This window comes from Aulonocara sp. 'chitande type north' Nkhata Bay, linkage group LG17, assembly GCF_057382095.1.
Source record: "Aulonocara sp. 'chitande type north' Nkhata Bay isolate Kocher_YH1m ecotype deep benthic linkage group LG17, A_spYH_male_GT1.1, whole genome shotgun sequence".
Taxonomy (NCBI): domain Eukaryota; kingdom Metazoa; phylum Chordata; class Actinopteri; order Cichliformes; family Cichlidae; genus Aulonocara; species Aulonocara sp. 'chitande type north' Nkhata Bay.
The window spans coordinates 39,730,447-39,752,594 of record NC_141360.1 but is presented as its reverse complement, the minus strand read 5'-3'; the positions used below and the strand labels follow the sequence as shown (position 1 = coordinate 39,752,594).

The 22,148-nt window shown below is 40.8% G+C and overlaps 3 protein-coding genes across 6 annotated transcripts; 2 read left to right on the top strand and 1 right to left on the bottom strand.

The window, feature by feature from the left end:
* Positions 1-1,113: 1,113 nt before the first annotated feature.
* Positions 1,114-3,283, bottom strand: LOC147310599 (cornifelin-like). 3 transcript variants are annotated; one of them, XM_086269175.1, is made up of 4 exons: positions 3,267-3,283; positions 2,329-2,422; positions 2,005-2,192; positions 1,114-1,922 (listed from the first exon to the last, which is right to left on the bottom strand). In XM_086269175.1, exons 2-4 carry the CDS (start codon positions 2,393-2,395, stop codon positions 1,713-1,715), a joined length of 465 nt encoding a protein of 154 aa, XP_086125301.1. In that variant the 5' UTR covers positions 2,396-2,422; positions 3,267-3,283; the 3' UTR covers positions 1,114-1,712. The 3 variants fall into 3 exon arrangements, with proteins under 3 accessions (XP_086125301.1, XP_086125300.1, XP_086125299.1); XM_086269174.1 differs by having other exon boundaries at positions 3,140-3,267; XM_086269173.1 differs by lacking the exon at positions 3,267-3,283 and having other exon boundaries at positions 2,329-3,123.
* A 7,535-nt stretch (positions 3,284-10,818) lies between these two features.
* On the top strand, positions 10,819-14,922 carry LOC147310598 (putative C-type lectin domain family 20 member A). Of its 2 annotated transcripts, XM_086269278.1 has the most exons (5): positions 10,819-10,869; positions 11,346-11,386; positions 11,606-11,992; positions 12,685-13,035; positions 13,255-14,922. In XM_086269278.1, exons 3-5 carry the CDS (start codon positions 11,821-11,823, stop codon positions 13,596-13,598), a joined length of 867 nt encoding a protein of 288 aa, XP_086125404.1. In that variant the 5' UTR covers positions 10,819-10,869; positions 11,346-11,386; positions 11,606-11,820; the 3' UTR covers positions 13,599-14,922. The 2 variants fall into 2 exon arrangements, with proteins under 2 accessions (XP_086125404.1, XP_086125405.1); XM_086269279.1 differs by lacking the exons at positions 10,819-10,869; positions 11,346-11,386 and having other exon boundaries at positions 11,585-11,992.
* An 814-nt stretch (positions 14,923-15,736) lies between these two features.
* On the top strand, positions 15,737-17,087 carry LOC147310597 (C-C motif chemokine 20-like). The gene is made up of 4 exons (XM_086268834.1): positions 15,737-15,896; positions 16,232-16,343; positions 16,541-16,640; positions 16,724-17,087. Exons 1-3 carry the CDS (start codon positions 15,800-15,802, stop codon positions 16,638-16,640), a joined length of 309 nt encoding a protein of 102 aa, XP_086124960.1. The 5' UTR covers positions 15,737-15,799; the 3' UTR covers positions 16,724-17,087.
* The last annotated feature ends 5,061 nt before the right edge of the window (positions 17,088-22,148 follow it).

The window sequence follows — 22,148 nt, the reverse complement described above, 5'->3', positions numbered from 1 at the left end:
AGAATCATCACGAAAACACGCACGCACACACACGTTGGGTATTCATATCTTGTGGGGACATATAATTGACATAATGCTTTCCCTACCCCCTTACCCTAACCCTAACCATGAAAAATGAATGCCTAACCCTAACCCTTACCCAGTGGCGGTCCTAGCCTGTTTGGTGCCCTGGGCGAACACCCCCTCTGGCAACGACACAGGAAATCATTCCTGCCTGTGGCCATCTCACTCTACAACTCCTCCATCTAGTGGAGATATCATCTGAATTTCAGGAGCGGGACCACTTCACGCCCCCTCCGGCCTCAGGCCCCCTCCGGCCTCAGGCTATAAACCCCCCCCTTCTCCAATACCTTCTGTTTTCATTTTCATGCCCCACCCTGCCCCCCCTTTTCTTTCCTCTCTTCTCTTCTCCTCTCCTCTCTTTCTTTCCTCTATTTATTTCTCGTTAGTACATGGGGATCTGCCCGGCCCGAGAGCCGTTGCCAGTCCCCTTCAAGGCCTTCCCCAAACCGCAGCACTATTCACACTTCCTCATCCCCATTGTTACCAAGGATGTGGTCCCTGCTAGTGAAATACACTGTAAACACTGCAATAGTTACAGCCATTTTACACACACTCTTTTCTACTCTGTAATGTTCTTGTCAATTTTCTTGATATTTATTTATAATCACTTCTGTTCATTCTTGATATTTATAATTGAGTGATCTGTATATATTAGTGCTATTTCCTAAACGTGTAAAATCTGTAAGACAATGTATTGTTTGGAGTTGGTCTGTTACTGTTACTATTTTTAGTTCTATTTTTCTTCTTGGATCAAATGTAACCCTCATAATTTCCTTAGGGATTAATAAAGTATTCTGATTCTGATTATTTCAGGATGAGCTGCCGTTATCCAATGACACACTTGCTTACCTGCATCTTTTGCTCATTTCTCCTCCTCTTCTTTTCTCTTTTTTCTAAACTGAGGACCTGATGGCTTTGAACTTTTCTTGTCCATCTTCCATTGGTTTTAATTTTGCACTCCAGTATGAACACCCATCCCTCAACCCGAGGATCACCACAACATAACCTAATAGACCTACACCTTAGTTCACAGATTCACTTTGTCTAAGGTTTATTTCTGGGATTTCGCATAACCCAGGATTCAAATCATGAATACATAATGGGCTTGGATTTACAACATTATGAATGAAATGTGCTCTATTTTGTAGCAGGGTTAGTTTGATGCTTTTTCGTTCTTTTTCCAGATTCAGTCTTTTGTGTTCTGCTAACCTGTATTTATTTATTTATTTATTGTTGTAGCAGGAACTCTGAGCTCTTGTCTTTGTTTAAATGGAAATAATTTGGACAGACTGCATGACATCAAACATCAGTATAAAGTCTGAAAGAAAAGTTTTATGATGGACTTTTGCCATAGTTGGCTACAAAAATGAGCCCTGAAACTTTGGTTTCATCTTTGTATCTGATTTCGTCATTTTACTATTTTTTACCAAATGAATCTCAGAACTATAGTGAATCACCAACTCTCACTATCATCATCATTTCTCAAAATATAACTGTTAAAGGAAAAAATATTGAGGATTATTAGGAAAATAATACAAATAATTGATCATACAATTCAATTAAAAATTATTAGAGGCTCTGATTTCACTGATAAATACATTAAAGCTAACTCAGAGCAGTGCCACTGTGAGTACATAACACCTCCTGGGTTAAGCAACAAAACCAGCTGTGGGTGGTTGTGCAGACACCATCACCGCTGGTAGCTGGGCAACTGGAACAGGCTGCATGTTGTAAACAGTGTTGTTCTCTATAGTGATTACAGTCGGGGTTTTCTTGCGATGCTTTAACTCACGATGCATCTGACACCAGGAGCATAAGGCACAGAAACAGGAAACTGCAATGTCCTTACAGAGAGAGCCCTGCAGAAAGAGAATACAAGCATTACTTTGCTTTTTCTTTCCACTTTTAGTTCAGAGTATGTCATCGTCTTGCGCTTTATACCTTGATGCCATATCTGTTTCGCATGGCAGCCCTTACAGACAAAACTGCTGGTGGAACACAGAGGGGTATCCCACAGGCTGCTAATGCAGCAGAACCAAGTATGTCACATAAAGGGAGACAGTAGTTCTCTCCAAATCTTCCTGAAACGGTGCAGGCGAGGCAGGGGCCGCACCAGAATCCATAGCAACCTGAAAAACACAGAAACACGTCAATAAAGTGGTAACAAGTCTCAAAAGATGAAGACGATACAAATGAGAAAAAAACCTGTAGTCCTGAAAACACAAATACAATTTATGAGTCAATCAACTTTAACTGGCTTCTTACAAGTATGTGCATCCTCAAAGCAGTCACAAAGACCACTGTCCCAGTCTGTCAAGGGTTTCTCTGCCATTATGTGCCAAGATGCTATAGGATTGCTCTGTGAAAGTAGAGGAGCGGGTAAACCAAAGTTAAAGAAATGCATCTGCAGAAAGAACCGTCTGTTGTGTAGGACATCTAGGCAGTAGATGATCAGATTAGATTCTGGAGCACCTTGTAGCGAAGCTTGTTCATCAGAAACCTTAAATTCTTAAAATATTTGTTCCAGCGATCGCTAAGATTAACTACGAAAAATAGAAAGAAGAACACTGTACTGTATGTTGGCTACAATTCAAATATATATACATGTTAAAAAAAAAGCTTTCTACCTCAGAAAATTACATAGTTCCTTCGATTAGAAGCAGCATCTTTTTATGGTTGAATAAACACAAACAAACTGAAACTATAGGCTCGGAGAAATGAAATGAAAAGTGCATTGTCTGTAATTCTTCAGTTAAATCTGATTTATACATCCTTGATTCCAAAGACTAAGATTGAGCTTTAAAAACGCAACAGGGTCAGACAGAAAAACACCAGAAACACCACGAGGTAAAACACTGACTTTCCTAAAACATCCAAGTTCATTTTAAACAGTCACGAGGTTGAGAGTACAGTTCAATATAACCTGACCTCTACACAAGACAGCTTACAGTCTGCAGCCCTGCATATAATTCACCTTTGCAGATAAACAGTTACCAATACAGAGAGTCAATAATAAACAGGAAAAAAAACACTCATCTCTTTCTAAGAATGTATCAATTTACATAAATTTACTTACATTTTATTCCCTCTGTCATCACATCTCCTACAGCGTTATACATCCAGTATTACACCGTGAACCATAAAGGAATCACACTAAACGATAGATGATGTAAAATTCATTGTAGAAAAGTGGAAGGTCTTACCTGGTCTTGCTGGACTCCCTGTGTGCACCTGTGATAAGGAATATAGGAAAGGATGTACCTTGTAATGGGAGTGGCTTAGAGTTGCCATTGGCTTGACACAAAAATGCTGCAAAACCTGAAACTATAGAAACAGAGAAAGGTGTTACGGCCGAGAGGGCCCGGCTGTGGGTGTGGACTCAAATGCAGACACAGAGGGAGGCAAATGGGCGTGAACACAGTGCTTTATTTACAAGTGTCTAGTGAAATTACACAACAGGAGACTATGAATGCTATGAATTATGAAATGCTATGAACTGTGAGGCCAAACTGTGAACATGAAACTGAGTGCTATGGCTAGGTGCTGGACTTCACGGATGGAAAAAAGGGGCAGCGGCTTGGATGGAGGTACGCAGTCACTATAATGAGAAGAGACAAGTAGTCAGTGGCAGTCCAGTGAATCACAGCTGCAGGATTAGGCTATGGAGGTTAGGGCTTACGCGTTGCAGGTTTAAAGTGTCATGCGAGGAAGGGGTGTCCAGGGGGTTCCGGGTGAGGAGTGTCCAGAGAGGATCCAGAATATGCGTGGAGTGAGGGACTTGGCAGGGAGGCAGGCAGGTGTAGTCCGATGGTGGAGAGGAAGAAACCAGATGACAGAACCAGCGTCCAGGCGGAGATGAGAGTAGTTCGGGAAACGTGACTGCCAGGTGGGTCATGGGTTAGCAGAAGATCTGGCAGAGGTCTGTTGTGAATGCTGGTCTTATATGCAGGTGACTTGATTGGAACCAGGTGTGGAAGCTGATTGGAGTCTCTGCCTGAAGGTAAAACCCAGCGGAGTGGAAAAACCCCGTGCTCACCCGGACCATGACAAAAGGAAATCAAAAGATCATGCCCAGAAGTTCCTCTATATTTTTAATGAACTTTTCTCTTTGTGTTTTAAGTGCGTTCAAGTTCATTTTAAACATACAAACAAATGCAACATCTATATGTCTGTTGAAGATAAATGTCAAAAAACATACACATATAAATTTACTTTAAAACAAAGTTTCCTTTTATTGTTGTTGTGTTTCTTAAAAAAACAAATGGAAACTGCTGATAATAGTCATGATCATGTTCTAGTCTCAGGTGACTTAGATGTGACTGTTAACGTACACAGGTACGTTAAATTTTTCCAGATTTTTTTAGGGGTCTGATAGTTTGAATAAAGACATTTAGCTGTCATATCAAAAGCAGCGTCAGCTTTGTAATTCAAGTAGAGAATCAACAGTTTCTTTATTCATTCATGTATTTATGTCATGGTCCTGCGGCCATGACTCAGTGACTTTGTGTTTGTGTTCCTTATTGTTATTATTCTCTTTATTATTCTTGGGCTGTTTTGGGATGGTTTGTGTTTTGGGATTTTAGATACTGGGTTTTGGGTTTGTGCTCCCTCTATTGGTCCCTGGTGTTAGTGTTCCCCTGTCTCGTCAGGTTAATCAGGTCCAGCTGTGTCTCCCACCTGTGTGTGATTTCCCAGTGTCTCTTTGTGTACTTATAGTGTGTGTTTTCCTCTGCTCCTCGTCGCGTCGTCTGTGTTCATCCTCTGTGTTACCCTGCGTACTCTGCATTTCTCCGTGAATCCCCTGCGTGCTCTCCCTGCTGTTCTCCCTTCATGTTCAGGTTTGCCACTCCCTTTGTGTAGTTTCTCCCAGTTTAGTTCATCCTTAGTTCTGTTTGCCATCTCCACTTTATGTTCAGTATTGTCAATAAATCACCTTCACATCTGAGTAAGTGCTGCATCTGAGTCCTCCTTTCCACTCTTCACACGGCCGCTGCCCCGGACCGTGACAGTACGACGCGACCACAAGATGGACCCAGCAGCGCTTAATCCGTCCAGGGAGCTACGGGAGACGCTCATCGATGCCACACAGGAGCTGATCGACCTGTGGCTGGAAAGCCCGGGTGGCACGTCCCAGCGCGCTATAGAGAGGCGGCTACAGCGTCTGGTGACTGGTCTCCCATGGCTTCTGGACTCGCTCTGTTCGTGGGAGCGGGAGTTTCTCCTTTTGGACCTTGGACTTCACCCCCCGTCTGCATTTACTTTCGAGCAGCCCGAGGCGGTGAGTGAGCGGGATGCATTGGCTTCCCCAGATTCCGGGACTTTGTTTTCTGGGGCTATTCAGAGCGGGATGGGAGACTGTACGGGTCGCTTACCTACCTTCGTGGTAACAGATCCTTCGCAAGTGGGCATGTACAAACCCTCTGGAAAACCGACAGACTCTGTCTCTGCCGCTCCCTCCGAGCCAGGACTGTATCGCCATTCTCCAGCTCAGTTCTGTGTCCAGCCACAAGCTTTCAGGTCTGCAGCTCAACCGTTAGCCTCCCTACGGACACAATTACCTGCTACTGCCACGCCTCAGCCTCGGCTTCAGCCTCGCCTGATTCTGGTCCAGCTTCATCCTCACCTGGCCCAGCTTCAGCTACAGCTTCATCATCGCCTGGCCCGGCTTCATCCTCGCCTGATTCTGGTCCAGCTTCATCCTCACCTGGCCCAGCTTCAGCTACAGCGTCAGCTTCGCCTGGCCCAGCTTCAGCTACAGCTTCGTCCTCGCCCGGCCCGGCTTCAGCTACAGCTTCTTCATCGCCTGGTCCGGCTTCATCCTCGCCTGGCCCGGTTTCATCCACGCCTGGCCCGGTTTCATCCACGCCTGGCCCGGTTTCATCCACGCCTGGCCCGGTTTCATCTCCAGCTTCAGCCTCGCCTGGTCCGGCTTCAGCATCGCCTGGTCCAGCCTTCGTGTCTGCATCCTCGTCTGGTCCAGCCTTCGTGTCTGCATCTTCGTCTGGTCCAGCCTTCGTGTCTGCATCCTCGTCTGGTCCAGCCTTCGTGTCTGCATCTTCGTCTGGTCCAGCCTTCGTGTCTGCAGCATCCGCACCATCGCCTGCAGCAGCGTCTTCAGCATCCGCACCATCGCCTGCAGCAGCGTCTTCAGCATCTTCGCCCGCTGCGGCCCCGGCTTCCGTGCCTTCAGCCTCGCCTGGCCCAGCCTCGTTTGGGTCTGGAGCTAAACGGCCGTTTTCTAGACCGCTGGCTAGGCTACTGGCCGGGCGCCGTCGCCTGACTGGCCGCCGTTGCCTTCCGCACGGTCGGCCCCCTGAACTTTTTGCGCTCCGTCACGGCCTTCTTCGTGGACGGCCTCCCGAACTCTTTACGCGCCGCCACGGCCTTCTTCGTGGCCGGCCGCCTGAACTGTGCTTCGGACTCTGCTCCCCTGTGAGTTTTGTGAACGTTTGTTTGGGACTCTGGGGTCTTCGTTTTGGTCATGGCCCGGTCCCTCCGTCCTGGGCCCCCTGCCGCCCGCCCGGGTCTGGTGGTGTGTTTCTGTGGCTGTCAGGGGCCAGCCCTTGAGGGGGGGGTACTGTCATGTTCCTGCGGCCATGACTCAGTGACTTTGTGTTTGTGTTCCTTATTGTTATTATTCTCTTTATTATTCTTGGGCTGTTTTGGGATGGTTTGTGTTTTGGGATTTTAGATACTGGGTTTTTGGTTTGTGCTCCCTCTATTGGTCCCTGGTGTTAGTGTTCCCCTGTCTCGTCAGGTTAATCAGGTCCAGCTGTGTCTCCCACCTGTGTGTGATTTCCCAGTGTCTCTTTGTGTACTTATAGTGTGTGTTTTCCTCTGCTCCTCGTCGCGTCGTCTGTGTTCATCCTCTGTGTTACCCTGCGTACTCTGCATTTCTCCGTGAATCCCCTGCGTGCTCTCCCTGCTGTTCTCCCTTCATGTTCAGGTTTGCCACTCCCTTTGTGTAGTTTCTCCCAGTTTAGTTCATCCTTAGTTCTGTTTGCCATCTCCACTTTATGTTCAGTATTGTCAATAAATCACCTTCACATCTGAGTAAGTGCTGCATCTGAGTCCTCCTTTCCACTCTTCACACGGCCGCTGCCCCGGACCGTGACAATTTATTTATTTTGAAATTTAGTGTTCCTTGATCTGGGACAAAGGAACACACACACACACACACACACACACACACACATATATATATATATATATATATATATATATATATATATATATATATATATATATATATATATATATATATATATATATATATATATATATATTAGGGGTGCAACGATATTCTTATCGATATTGAACCGTTCGATACAGTGCTTTCGGTTCGGTACGCATATGTATCGAACAATACAACATTTGTAATTTATTTTATCAACTTTCCTTCTGACGATGCTGTCTGTGTTGAGCGCTCAGTGAATCTGCGTTCGACTGCTCCGCCTAGGGTCGACAGTGCAGCCTAGGCGGAGTAGTCGAACGCAGATTCACTGAGCGCTCAACACAGACAGCATCGTCGGAAGGAAGAGCGCAGGGCAAGCTAGCGAGACAGAAGTTAAGCTCTCCTTGCAACATGGACCTCCCCCACCCTCATTCAGATCTGGCGTTTGGAATTATTTTGGTTTTCATGTGACGTATGACGCTGAAGGTAAGCGAGTCATGGACTAAAGTAAAACAGTATGTTGGATGTGCCATGCAATGCTCAATTACATGGGTGGGAGCTAGTGTGTTAGCGCAGTTAGCTCGTTAACGTGTTGGCCGTCTAGCCCCATGCACGGGGCGATCGGCGGTAGCTCGTTAACGGAGATTTGCCGTGTTGTGGCGTTAACGTCATTTCAACAAGATTAACCTGAAAGCACTAGTGGGAACACAACGAATATGACTGCACATTTACGCCGACATCATCCTAGTGCAAAGACAAAAACAACAAGCATGCTACTAACTTTAGCCGAGTCATTTAGACAGCTGTTTAATATGCTGCTGAGAATATAGCCCAGAAGAAGCGGATAGTATAGCTTTTATTTTGGAAAGAGACATTTCTCTGTAATAAACTCTCTTTTCCAAAGATGAGTGATTCCTCAATCAGATACAGGGCTCGCAATATCGCTAGCCCGACGTCCCGGGGCTAGCGATTTTTTCAGTCGGGGTACCAAAATCTATCTCTGCCCTGCCCGTCAGGCTATTATAGGAAGGAAAAATATATGTCAATGCTTTTGCATTCTTTCGGAAATGTAGCTGGGTAATTATATCATTGGCATCGGTGAGCCACTGTCAATATGTGACATATTGAAATCGTGTTTGAATTTGCGCTTGTTTTTTTGCTTTCACTTTGCAATCGCGTGAACTGTGTATAGAGAGCGACAGCACTGATCTGTGAGTGATGATAATTTGTGCACCAATTCCTCTGACATCGTCTTATTAATTGTTAGCTTACTATGCAAACATGAGCTGCTTCCAGCTACACTGCAACAGGTTTAAGCTGCTGAGGGTTTTACTTGAGTATTTTCTCTTCACTCACCATTTTCACTCTCTTAGTTTTGATATAACTTTTTACTTATTAGTTATCATTCAAAAACACCCAGAGGCGGTCAAGTGGGAGTGACTGTTCTTACAGACACTGGGAAAGTGTGCACGAGTTGAAGAAGAGCTGTCTAAAACTGACAGTGGCACTACGAAATGTGCAATGACTGCATTAAACAAAGAAGGAAAATGGAGCGCTGATGATTGTAACAACACAAAACCTTTCTTTTGCTATGATGGTGAGATTTCTAAATAAGGTCTTTGTCAGCATTCTTACTTAATTAATTTTAGAATTTTAAGTAAGATGCCATATTGAAATGAAGAAAGCAAAGCAATGAAGTAAAGTAAGAAAAGTAAAGATGATACGGGGAAAATGTTAAAGTCAAAACGTAAAGCCTAACTCGTACTTTTTCTTCTGTTTGTTTTTTTGTGCCCTGTTTTGTTTCGCCTCACATTTTAATGTCGTTCTTACTGAAGCCCGATGTCCTCAGATTCAACCAAACATCTGTGTTTACTCATGGCAGAAATGTTGATCCCGATCAAAGAAAGCAAATAACGGGATGAGGCCTGAAATTACTGCAGAGTGCACCTTTGACCTGGTCTCCATCATGAACATGGAACAGCAGGAACTGGTGAAGGAGGCAGCCAAGAACACCAACACATCTGGCTGGGACTGTGCTACAGCTGTGCTCTTGATCTCTGGTTCTGGGTCAGTGATCAGCTTCTCTGCTATGATAACTGGACCAATGAGACAGAGACTGGACAGTTTGACATGTCTGTAGAAGCAAGTAGGAGAAGACGAGTGGTCCAAGAAAACAGATGAAGAGTTAAACTTCATCTATTCTTTCTGACAGGCTTACCGGTGATAGACCTTATATTTCTAGCAAGTCTGGAAAAATACAATATTGTTGCATCGTCCAGGCTACAAACAATAACTTTTCTTTTGTGTTTATTCTCCGTTTACTTCTTTGAACACTGTTATATATTTATTACAGGATGACCACACTAGTATAAAACACCTCACTACACATAAGATGTGTATTATTGGGAAATTATACTTAAATATTGATCTATATAACATTGATAAGAATGAGTGTTTTTCCTTGTGACACTTTGTGTTTGCAGACCAACATGAAAAACTGCAGCGACCCAACCAGTCACTACGAGATTTTAATCTTCTTTGCATCCAGTTTCATCCAGCGAGAACCAACAAAGTCTAATAACAATATGTGCATGATGAAGTTACAAACCTTAATATAATTCTGTTCGTATATTTTTAATGACTATTCGGTGTGGACCACATTTTTCTACAGTCATGTTTCAGTGTTTTTCTCTGAGCGGTGTGACATTCAGTGTTGTCTCCATCGATGTGGGATGTGCCAGCCTTTGTGGCTGGTCTCCTGTCCCTCTTATTCAAGGTAAGTGATGGAACAAACACTTGGTTTCTTTTTCATTTGCTATAAAAATGATTTGTAAACAACTGTAAAGGAGCCAGCACCCTGTGTTCACCTTTATGGGTTTATTAATCGCTCAGGGACACTTTCACTCTCAGCACCCACGGCAGCCAGTTCTGCAGTCAGCTGCACCCTCCCCCTCCATCTCCGGTCTGTGACATCACTGAAAAGGGGGAAAACCTCATCATAAATCATCCCCACCTGACCCACCAACCTCCCTGGCACCACCCGTCCCCTGCAGTTGATCCAGGGACCACACCTCCACCACAATTAGATTTACTGATCACTGCAAACTTTGATATAAATCTACTAGAATTTGACACATCACAGATAGTCACACACTTGAGTATTATCACTGGCTCACGTGGCTGACATCCACCAGCTGTGTGTGCTTTTTAAATAGGAAAAAAGGGATTCGTGGGAGTAAAAGTTTCAGTTCATCTTCATAAAGTACACTGATAGAAAGCAGATGTCAAATGCTGCATCTTTAGAGTAGCTATAAATAACCATATGATATGAATCTCACCTTCAAAGTGGATGAAAGGCATTATGTTGACAGATAATTTGAATTTATTGAAATGTTTTTGTTTTTTAAATGTGCAATAGCTGCACATTTCCTGGTCCGGTTTTGAATTTAAGATCGGCCTGTCGTCTTTCCTGTTTTCCATGGCTTCATCTAGATTAGATTGTGAATGACTGACTTCTGTTTTGAATGTTCAAATACATAATACAGAATCCTCTTGTTAGAGCTGAATGTTTCATTCAATGACCCAGAATAAGAACAGATCAGAGTGAAGCAGGGACAGAGGAACAACCTGACGTAAGTAGAAACTTTGTAGTGTAATTTGACATTATTGGCTCAGAATAGAGGTTAAAATGTATTTCTTTAGAGATTGATATTAATGTATTTTCACATATTAAATGTAGAGCCCATGTTTTATTCTTGTTTGCTGTCACAGGGGGTGGCTATAATGACAGAAACAAAAATAGCAATATAAGGCAGTGATAAAATAGTCCTGCAGTAAAACAGTTTGTGTTAAAACGGCTGTTCCAAGCTGTGAAATTGCAAAACAAAACAAAAAGTCTCAGCTTCTTGTTTATTTTCCTTGTTTAGTTGCATTTTTATCATCTGCACATTTCCCTCCTTTGTTATTGCTATCCGTCCTTCTATTGAGCTTTCTTAGACAAAGCAGTGAAACCATATTAACTTTGACAATTGTCTTTTCTCCACTTCTAAAAACAACAACAATTTTAAAAAAACTAACCACACACTGAAATACTGGGTCTATCAAACAGAGCAAAGATGCACTGGAGACCTTTTCTGCTCATTCTAATGGGTAAGTAGATCATTTTACTGGAAAAACTACAAAATAATTCACTTCAGATTAGTGCACTGTTACTGTGTAATCACTAAAAGCACTGAAACTACTCGTTTTAGGCATGTGTTGCTTTCTTTATGTGATGTCTTCCCTCCTGATTTAACTTTCTTAACAACTTCTCTGACATCATTACGTTTATACATTTATGAAGGTGTATATTTGTTTTTTTCTTTTTAGGTCAGTGTTCCTTGTTTTCATGCCAGCGCTATAAGTACTATTTTATTAAAGAGCCTAAAACATGGGACGAAGCTCAGAGCTACTGTAGAGAAGGATATAAAGACCTGGCCACAGTGCCTGACGTGACATATAGGGAGACTCTGTATATAGATTCTACAGAGAATCAAGCAAACACCTGAATTGGGCTGTACAGCATCTCAGGAAGAGAAAACAGGATGTGGCACTGGTCTCTGCCAGGAGTGGAGTTCCATGATAAAGAGATGAAATGGAAAGTAGGGGAACCTAATGATAAACCTGAACATCTTGAGAACTGTGGACGGATTAAAAGCCCTGATGGGCTGGTGGATGTTGGCTGTTCTAACAATCACGCTTTTGTCTGCTATAATGGTGAGAATAAGGCAATCATTAATTAATTAATTAAATAACTGTTCATATTTAAATATAATTCACCTCTAATGAATATGAAAAGAAGCACTGCTTTTTTTTTTTTTAGAGCAGAGCAGACTGTATGTTTCATTGATTTACTGCACCATCTTGTGGTGCCAAATGGTATTACACAAAATAACATAAAATTCAAATTCAAATTTTATTTGTCACATACACAGTCATACACAGTACGATATGCAGTGAAATGCTTAGACAACTGCTCGTGACCTAAAATAAAAGACTATGAAAAGGAAAGGAAATAAATTGTGTAAATTTAACTGGGAAAGAATAAAACTTCAGAGAACTGTTTCTCTGCCACACAGAGCAAAGACATCCTGAGCATGATGTCACAGCAGTGGGTATTCCCCTAACGTTGCTACAGAGAGTAAAACATGAAAGTACTTTTACAATCATACTTCAGCTTTGGACTCTTTTTTAAGTCGCATTTTTTGTTAGTGGGTTGTTTCGACATGCAGTATGAATTATTGAGCTAGTCATTAATTATTGATCTTATTGTTACAATACAGCACAATGAAAGGATCACAATTTTCAGTATTCCAGGTTAATATTTTCCAGTTTTCATGAAAAAAAACTATTGTCTGAGATCAAAAAATTTGCATTTCTTGTGACACTTTTTTCTCTTTATTCCACAGAACAAAACAAATCACTCCATTTGATTGACACAAAAAAAAAGTGGCGTGAGGCTCAGAGCTACTGCAGACAGCACCACACAGACCTGGCCAGTGGAGCAGAACAGTTAAAGGAAGCAGTCAGTAAATTATCTCGTAAACCACCATCATGGATCGGCCTGTTCAGAGACACCTGGAGGTGGTCAGATGGGAGTAATTCTTCTTACAGACACTGGGAAAGTGTGCATGAGTTGCCTGTAGAGCTGTCTAAAACTGACAGCGGCACCAGGAAGTGTGCGATGATTGCATTAAACAAAGAAGGAAAATGGAGCGCTGATGATTGTAACAACACAAAACCTTTCTTCTGCTATGATGGTGAGATTTGCAAAGATTCAGCTTTTACATCTGGTTTCTGTCAGTTTTCTTACTGAAGGAATAAATGTTAAAATAATTTTTAAATCTTTCTTATTCTCACTGAAAGAAGTGTACATGAGGAACGCTGGTATAAGTTTCATCATCAAGCTAAATAACACAAACTACTATGGAGTTTTCTTCTGTTCTTATAAACGAACATCATGTGTTCTTTCATGACAGAAAAATGGATCCTGATCAATGAAAGCAAAAATTGGGACGACGCCTTAATTTACTGCAGAAAGCACCATGATGGCCTGGTCTCCATCACAAGCAGTGAACAGCAAGAATTGGTGAAGGAGAAAGCCAAGAATGCCACCACTCCGTATGTCTGGCTGGGACTGCGCTACAGCTGCGCTCTCGATCTGTGGTTCTGGGTCAATGACCAGCTTGCCTGCTATCAGAACTGGGCCAATGAGACAGACACTGGACATTGCAACCTGGCTGTAGCCATGGAGACAGGAGGAGAACATAAATGGTTCAAGAAAGATGATGGAGAGAAGTTTAACTTCATCTGTTCTCTGTGACTGGTTTTAAAAGCAGTGTAGCAGCCATGGGTTAAAAATGTGCCAATACTAGAAACAGATGACACATAACAATCATTTAAGTTGATCAGGCATAAAATTATGACCCCGGACATGTAAGGTGAATTACACTGATTATCTCTTCATCACAGAGCCTGTTAGTGGGTGGGATACATCAGGGACCAAGGCAACATTTGGTCCTCAAAGCTAATGTGTTAGAAGCTGTTTTTTATTTTTCAAACTGTAGAATGCTTTATTCCTAAATAAGTTTAAAAGCGATACGTACTGTAGAGTAAAATATACCACAGCATTTGTATGCTTATATAAACTTTCCATAATCTGACAAAGATACAAGATTTATAGTAATACTTATCCTGAGCAAGTAACAATTTTTTATTTAAAAAAAACAACATACAAAGAGAAACAAAAACCTTTGATTAAAGAAAGAAAAATAATAGCATGAGGCCTTAAAATAATGCAGAGTGCATGTTTGACCTGGTCTCCATCACAAACCTGGAACAGCAGGAACTGGTGAAGGAGGCAGCCAAGAACACCAACACAGCCCACGTCTGGCTGGGACTGTGCTACAGCTGTGCTCTTGATCTGTGGCTCTGGGTCAATGACCGGCTTTGTCTGCTATGAGAACTGGACCAATGAGACAGAGACCGACTGCAGCAACGGAGAAAGAAAAACAAGAGTTACAATCACAGCCTAAAAACACTGTTAAAAGTACGTTTTCTCTGTTTCCAGGCTAGAAACAAGCGACACATAACAACGATAGCATTTCTTTGTTTTTATTTTTCTTTTGAAGTTTATTTCTTTGTATTCTGTCACATATTTGTTACAAAATAGGAATCTGTTCTAGCTCAATAACTCTTCACCTGTTAGATAACATAAGGTGATGGCTTTGTAGTGTATACAGCAATTATAAGATTATTTATTTTTATTATTATTTTATTAACCTTTATTTAACCAGGAAGATCCCATTGAGATTAAAAACCTCTTTTTCAAGGGAGACCTGGCCAAGATCGGCAGCAGCAGGTGTCTCACAGTTACAGAAATTACTCAAACACAGGCAGCAACAACACAAATGCAACAATAAGTGAAAGAATACAAATAAAATAAAATTCAAATAAAAATAAAATCTGCACGTACCTGAGTCTGGCACAAGGTAAGTCAAAATATATAATATCTAATATGTAAATAACTGTCTTAACCCCCCAAATGCAATGTTTATATATAATTATTTAAATTTAAGGACTTAAGTAAAATGTTTATTTTTATTTTTCTGACCCTGTTTAACAACGTTGTCAGATTTTCCTGTGAACTGGGAACACTGGTATAACTGATAATGAAATTTGAAACAAAAATATTAAACATTAAATATTTTTATCATTAGTGTCAGTAAAAAAGTGTGTATTGTTCAGGATTTTTTTAAGTAATTAAGAGAACACTAGATGGTTCACATGAGCCAACAATTTCACAGCAATTAAACATGTTCACATTTCCCATATGGTCTGTGCGACAGTGTAGAACCACCCCTCATTTCTTTACATTCTGCTTGGAAAATGGAAAATGGATGCAGTGATGTAGTGAAAAATTTACAAATAAAAATGGAAACGCAGCAGCTGAGGCAAAAAGAGTTTGTGCAATTTTTATAAGCTTTAAACCAGCATGTTGATTCTTCAGAACCAGACATGATGATCAACACAAATTATACATTTTGTGTATATTTTTATTCACAGGTGATCATTTTTCATTTAGTATAGTACAATATTTAACATATTTTTTGATTTCCCAAAAAATGATTTATTTAGCACAATATAGTGGGCTACATACTGAACTCAGTATCACACTATTGGTCTCATTAATATACACATCCTGGTTCCTGTGCCAAATCATTGACGGATGTTTTCTCTGATTTCTTAATGACGTGACCTTCAGTTACTTTGTATCTGCTGTAGTCGTTGTAGCTTGAATCAAATTTGTTGAGGGCACCTTTGGGATGTTTTTTAGATTGAACTAAAGAAATGAGAACAAATGCCTCCCTCTGTGCTCTTATGAAAGAGCACAGAGGGAGGGATTTGCTTTGGAAAAAACTGTATATTTGCCCAACATCTGTAAAGCAGTGGGTGTGATTTATTCTGCCTCCACCTTTCTGTTTGACTTTGCTCTTTTATTTAATCTCTTAGTGTTTCTGTGCAATGAGCAAAACAACAAGAACAACAGCAGCAGCGATGAAGTTTCATGCTTTTGTTTTCATTCTTCTCTTCATCTGCACGTACCTGAGTCTGGCACAAGGTAAGTCAAACAGAATGGACTGGATGCAGAACTCAACTGTGACATTTCCACTTAAATATCTACTTTTAACAGAATTCACAGAAATGTAACCATGCAGCTCTTCACAGTATCTTCTAAAAATCTGACTAAAAATATGCACCCATCTTTTGGTGGGGTTTTTTATGCCACATCTTGGGTTAACCACAGTTCCTGAAGCCTCATTCCTTTGTCTTTGTTTCTGAACACCTGTTGTTTTTTTTAGTGAGGGGATGTGGGAATAATACTGGACAGCACTGTCCACAACATTTCCAAGCGGGGTGGTTTATTTCTCCGTTACTCTCTAACTTTCTCTCCAGGCTCGTATGGCAAGTGCTGCCTCGGCTATGTTAACGACATAAAAAAGAAGAGAAACATCGTCGGTTACACTATGCAGGAACCGAACACTGTCTGCAACATGACAGCTGTTTTGTGAGTATACAGTGTAAGATCCTTCACTTCTGACTGGTTTTGTTTTCCTGCACTGTCAAATTCCAGCATAATTAATAAGCACAGACTGACGGAAAAAGAAAAACCCAATTTAGGAAGTGCATGATCGACATTTAATGAAGTGTGTGAGCTTCTAAAATAAGCTTGAGAACTTTAAATAATGATACTCACATATGTAGGTTTCAGATGAAAAAGAAGTCCAAACCTGTGTGTGCCAATCCAGACGATGATTGGGTCCAGAGGGAGATGAAGAGGCTGGATCCATCAATGCTGCATTAGGTAAAAAGATGCCATGCTCTCCCAATGTCATACACTCTCAGAGGCTATGTACATTAACCATAATACACACCGCCTCTTTACAGAACGAGAAAAAGCAGAAGAGGGGACAGTGGACATCTTTATCTAGCTGTCCGAGATCGGATATCATCTTTAGTCATGTACACAGTTTACTAATACAGAAATATGTTGTATACTTAATGTTAGAGCCAGTATAAGTAAAATAATTTATGTGAACCATCTATGATACTATTCAACTGTGTGTGTATGTGAGAAAATGTATCCTTAACATGCTGTTAACAGATAAGTTGAGGTTTTTTAAAAATATACACAGATTTGCTAGAGTTGGACTTTGTGTTTTTCTTTTGCAAATAAAGAGCAAAACCAAACAGAACCTTTGGTTTGTATACTGCAACTTGATGATAGAAAATTAAAAACACTGCACTGCAACAGCATCCTTGAGATGTGCTTGAAAGGGAAATTTGTACAACCAAGATATGCAGAACAGCATCTCTAAACACAACACATATGGAACTGTAGATGGCCTACAGCATGGATCCATCCATGTGCATCCATCGTGTCTTGTATCCGCAGTTCTGGCTGGTGGTGGGGGTGTAATGCTGTGGGGCACGGTTATTATAGTTAGCTAAAACTAAATACAAAATTAAAACTAGATGTAAAAACAAAACCCTGTAGTTAACTAAAAATTGAAATAAAATCTAAAAACGATTATGTGACCTTGGAAAACAGAAAAATAAAAAATAAAAACATGGGAGAAATATTTCCATTTTCAGTATTTGTAATATTGGTAAAAAAAAAACATTATGAGCTGGTCTGATGAGGGATTGATGAATGTATTTACTGAGACTCTTAATGCCAACAACAGTGTAACTACTTTCAAAAAGTTCTGTATTTTTATTGTAATTTGTGCTGACTTTTGACATAAAGTATTTACAAATTAAACTAAACTAATTAAACCAAACACTTTTGAGCAAGAAATACTAAAAACAGTCATTTGAAAACAGAAACTATAAAAACTCTGGTGTTGTGGATATTTACTTCACTTTGGTACCAACATAGCATATTATTGAAACAGTAGATTGACATCATGGATGTAAAGCCAACAAATCTCCAGTAACTGTGTGATGCTGACATATCGATATGGACCAAAATCTCAGGGGAAGCTTTTAGCACCCTGCTGTGGCAGGTGAAGGCAAAATGGGGTCCAGTACTCCCAGAAACTATTGCAACAACAAAATCGTCTTCAGTGCAAATTTTTGACAGCTAATCTAATTTTACAACAGACTTGAAAAAAACCTAGGATTTTATTTGTAACTTATTTTGGCAAATATTTAGGGTGATGTTGCTGAGATGGCCTGTTTTATAGTCTCACGGAAGACTAAAGATATTAGTTTTGTTTGTTTATTTGTTTTTTGTTTCATTGTTTGTTACTTACATTTTGCAACATGAATATTAGATAATATAATATTATTAGAATATCAGAATAGCATTTTAGGTCTTCATCACAAAGGATCATAAGCTCCTTCCACATATTTAATGCAGGCTCCAGTATACAATGAGTTTTCACCTGGTATTAGGCAGACAGGATGCGTAACACCAGGTGTGATAATTAAGACGTCCTGAACAGAGAAGACGTCGATTTCTATTATTGTGTTTCTGCTCCACTCTGTTTCTAGCACAGCTCACACTGCTGTGGCACCTAAATTGTTAAAATAAAATTAGAGATCCTCGGCTATTTTGAACTAGGTGGTGTTTCCTTTTTCAAATACCACCCAAAGTCACCCGTCATTCTGCGGATCGATTGATTGATTGATTGATTGTCTTACCCACATATAGTGTACAAGTGTCCCAGTCATCGTAATCTAAGAAGCTTGTCATGAAAAGCGTCTGGACTAAATTTCTTGAAGACGTTGAAGAACAGAACTGGATGAGTACAGATATTACTGCCCCTGCTTTAGAGAGGTGAAGTGTCTCAAGGTTTATAAGGTTGGGGAAACCTGCAGTCAGCTGAGACTGAAGAAGTCACCTGGATGAGTGACGAAACGTTTCTCCCACTGAAAACGCTACGTCCAGAAGAACAGAATCAACCTTTTGGGATATTTAATCTAATTCCCATGTTGTATTGTTGCCACCTACTGGTGGACTGGAGTATTGTGCTTCGAGATGCGCGTGCTTTGGGCGCACATGCCGCCTGAGACTGAAGCCAACTTGTGGATAAGGATGGAAATGGACTGCAATTGCTACTAAATGTTACCATGTGTGTCTTTCTACCATTTTACTTTGTGTACACATTTTATTTGGGCTTTAATTTTATTTTGCTGACACAACATCTGTGTTTTTCATTGCTTATTTGCTTGCTGGTGAAGAGCCAAGAGGAGATTTAAATACTGTTGGATCATGACACTTTATTATACATCAAACATCAATCTCACAGTTCAAAAATATAACAAGAAGAACAAAAGAAAAAACATATTAAAGGGTTAGTTAGTTTTACAGATCATTACAGATGCATGCTCATCCAGGTCAGTAGGTCCTAAGAAGTTGATTCTGTTCATCTGGACATTTTCAGTGGGAGAAACGTTTCGTCGCTGATTCAAGTGACTTCTTCAGTCTCAGCTGACTGCAGGTTTCCTCAGCCTTATAAACAGTACGTTTGCACTGAAACCAGCACCACTGAAGGAACAAACAGTATGTTTTTGTCTTTCCACCTTTAGTTCAGAATATGCCATCATCCAGTGCTTTACACCTTAATACTATATCTGTTTTGCATGGCAGCCCTCACAAAGAAGGCTACAGGAGGAACACAAAGAGGTAAAGATGGTAATGAACATATACCTCATAAGAGGGGACAGCTGTTTTCTTCAAATCCAGTTAAAATAACATTAATTTCATTAAGCCAGTTTGTCATGTAGTTTCGAATTGTGACCACAGGGAGGCAGTGTGTGAAACGTTTTCTACAGTTGAGACAATAAATGTGGGTCATTTAATTAAAGCCATAACTATTTTATATGTGTCTAGATGACTTGGTGATGATGTTTGAAGACCACATGGACAGAAAACACCTCCAACAAAGTTGCATGTTGGGTTTTAATGAGCAGTGCAGTTAAACAGCAGGATGAATGATTTTGTATTTAAAGCTTTTAAAGAATAATTTAATATATATTTTTTCTTATATTTAAATCCCAGTAACTGACTGAAAAGACTGTCAGTCCTGTGTTTTTGTATAGTTATTTTACGAAGAAATTCAATTCAATTCAATTTTATTCATATAGCGCCAAATCACAACATTAGTTATATTGTACAGTAGATCATACAATAATAGATACAGAGAAAAACCCAACAATCATATGACCCCCTATGAGCAAGCACCATGGCGATAGTATGAAGGAAAAACTCCCTTTTAACAGGAAGAAACCTCCTGCAGAACCAGACTCAGGGAGGGGCGGGGCCATCTGCTGCGACCGGTTTGGGTGAGAGAAGGAAGACGGGATTTCCGGCTCTTTTTATAGAACCGGCTCTTTCGGCTCAGCTCACTAAAAAGAGCCGAAAGAGCCGGCTACCAACCAGCTCTTCAGGTTGCTTTCATTTATTATTAACAACAATATAAAATTATGCACAAAAGGAATTACTGATAAAAAAAAAGCGTGGTTTTATTTATATATGTTTATATATAAATATATACGGTGGCCCCTAGAGACAAAGCACGTACAAACTCCAAAACACATTTGGTTATTTTTTAAATTATTTCCTGGTGTCAGCTGTTTCCTTGTTAAGCAAGCACAACAAACAACTATTGGTATGTTAAATATTTTTAAGTAACTTTATGTTTTACCTTGTTGGCAGTTTGCCTGCTTTTAGCTGTGCGTCCCTTGTCTTAGATCTGTCCTTCCTTATCTCAGTTCAAAGGTATATCTCATGGATTATGAAGTGTTAGAGAATCTATTTTGTCAGTGTTCCTTATTGCGCTGTCTTACTTCCTTCATGCTGTTTTCCCGATTGAAAACCTGAAAAGCGGGGGGAGCTTGAATGGTGAAAAATAAACTTTTTTAAGTGACATCAATCGATCAAGCCTTTTATTTGTCACATGCAAAGTTTACACCTGGAAAAACAATGAAATGTACAATACAATGGGCAAGTGGAGGAGGGGAAAAAACGAGACCTCTACTCATTCTGGCCTCCTGGTGGCAGGTCAGCATGAGAACAGAAAACAAAAACAACTCCTCTGCACAGAGAGCACATACATCTCCACATCACAACACCATAAACCACATGACGAGCAACTGGGGTGGGTAAGGGGGTGAGAGGTGAGCCGATGTAGACACAGCCATCCTGCCCTGCAGCTATTAATCCAGCGCTGGGCCCAGACCCACCGTCTGACCTCGGCCTTGGAGATAAGCGTTCGAAGGCGTTTGGAATCCAGGATGAGGGTGCATAGGATGGGAAGGAACAGTCTAAACACAGTTTATTATCAGGGAGAAATTTTGTTGTCCAGCTCCAGCCTTGAGACCACAGCTGGCGCCGATATGGTAACTGCATGAAATGATGGTGGTTTCCTTTAGTGCGAACAACTGCATGTCAATTTTACAGTCGATCTAAATGTCCGTCAATGGTCTCTCAATCTCCCGTTGGAGAGCCATGAGCTTCAATTCAATTCAATTTTATTTATATTGCGCCAAATCACAACAAAAGTCGCCTCAGGGCGCTTCATAGATACAGAGAAAAACCCAACAATCATATGACCCCCTATGAGCAAGCACTTTGGCGACAGTGGGAAGGAAAAACTCCTTTTTAACAGGAAGAAACCTCCGACAGAACCATTGCTGGCTGTCTGAGTGGTGTCCCAGAAACGATGTGGGCTTCATAGATAATTGGCAAACCTCCTGCAGAACCAGGCTCAGGGAGGGGCGGGGCCATCTGCTGTGATTGGTTGGTGTGAGAGAAGGAAGACAGGATGAAGACACAATGTAGAAGAGAGCCAGAGGTGAATAACAACTATGATTCAGGGGATGTAACTTTTATTAGGGAAAACACCAAAAAATATCTTATGGATTTTGAAGCATAAATGACGATAGCCAGTTTGAGTTATGTAAATGCCAACTACCACCCAGAGTGCTGTTTAGCAAAAACTAACAAAATGTTTTTAAAAGGTGTTTAAAGAATGACACTTTTATGTATGACAGTAAATTAGAACGGTAACGTGTGGGGAATATGTTCTTGAAGAGTCACTCTTGCATCTCTCAGCTTCACAGACCACCTGGCAGTCATGTTTGGAAAACTTCCACCTTGGGTTACTAACTGCTGGTTGGACACTGCTGTGGATGTTTTGTCCTATTTCATTGTGCTACTCTGTGCTCGTGGTTCGGGAATTCCTCTCACTGGTTATGTTTTTGGATTTTACACCTTCCTCAGAGGTACTTTGCTTTCATCTGATTTTAACGAAGGGGAATTAAAATATTTTTGTAAAGTTATAATTATTGTTGTGTTTCTGCT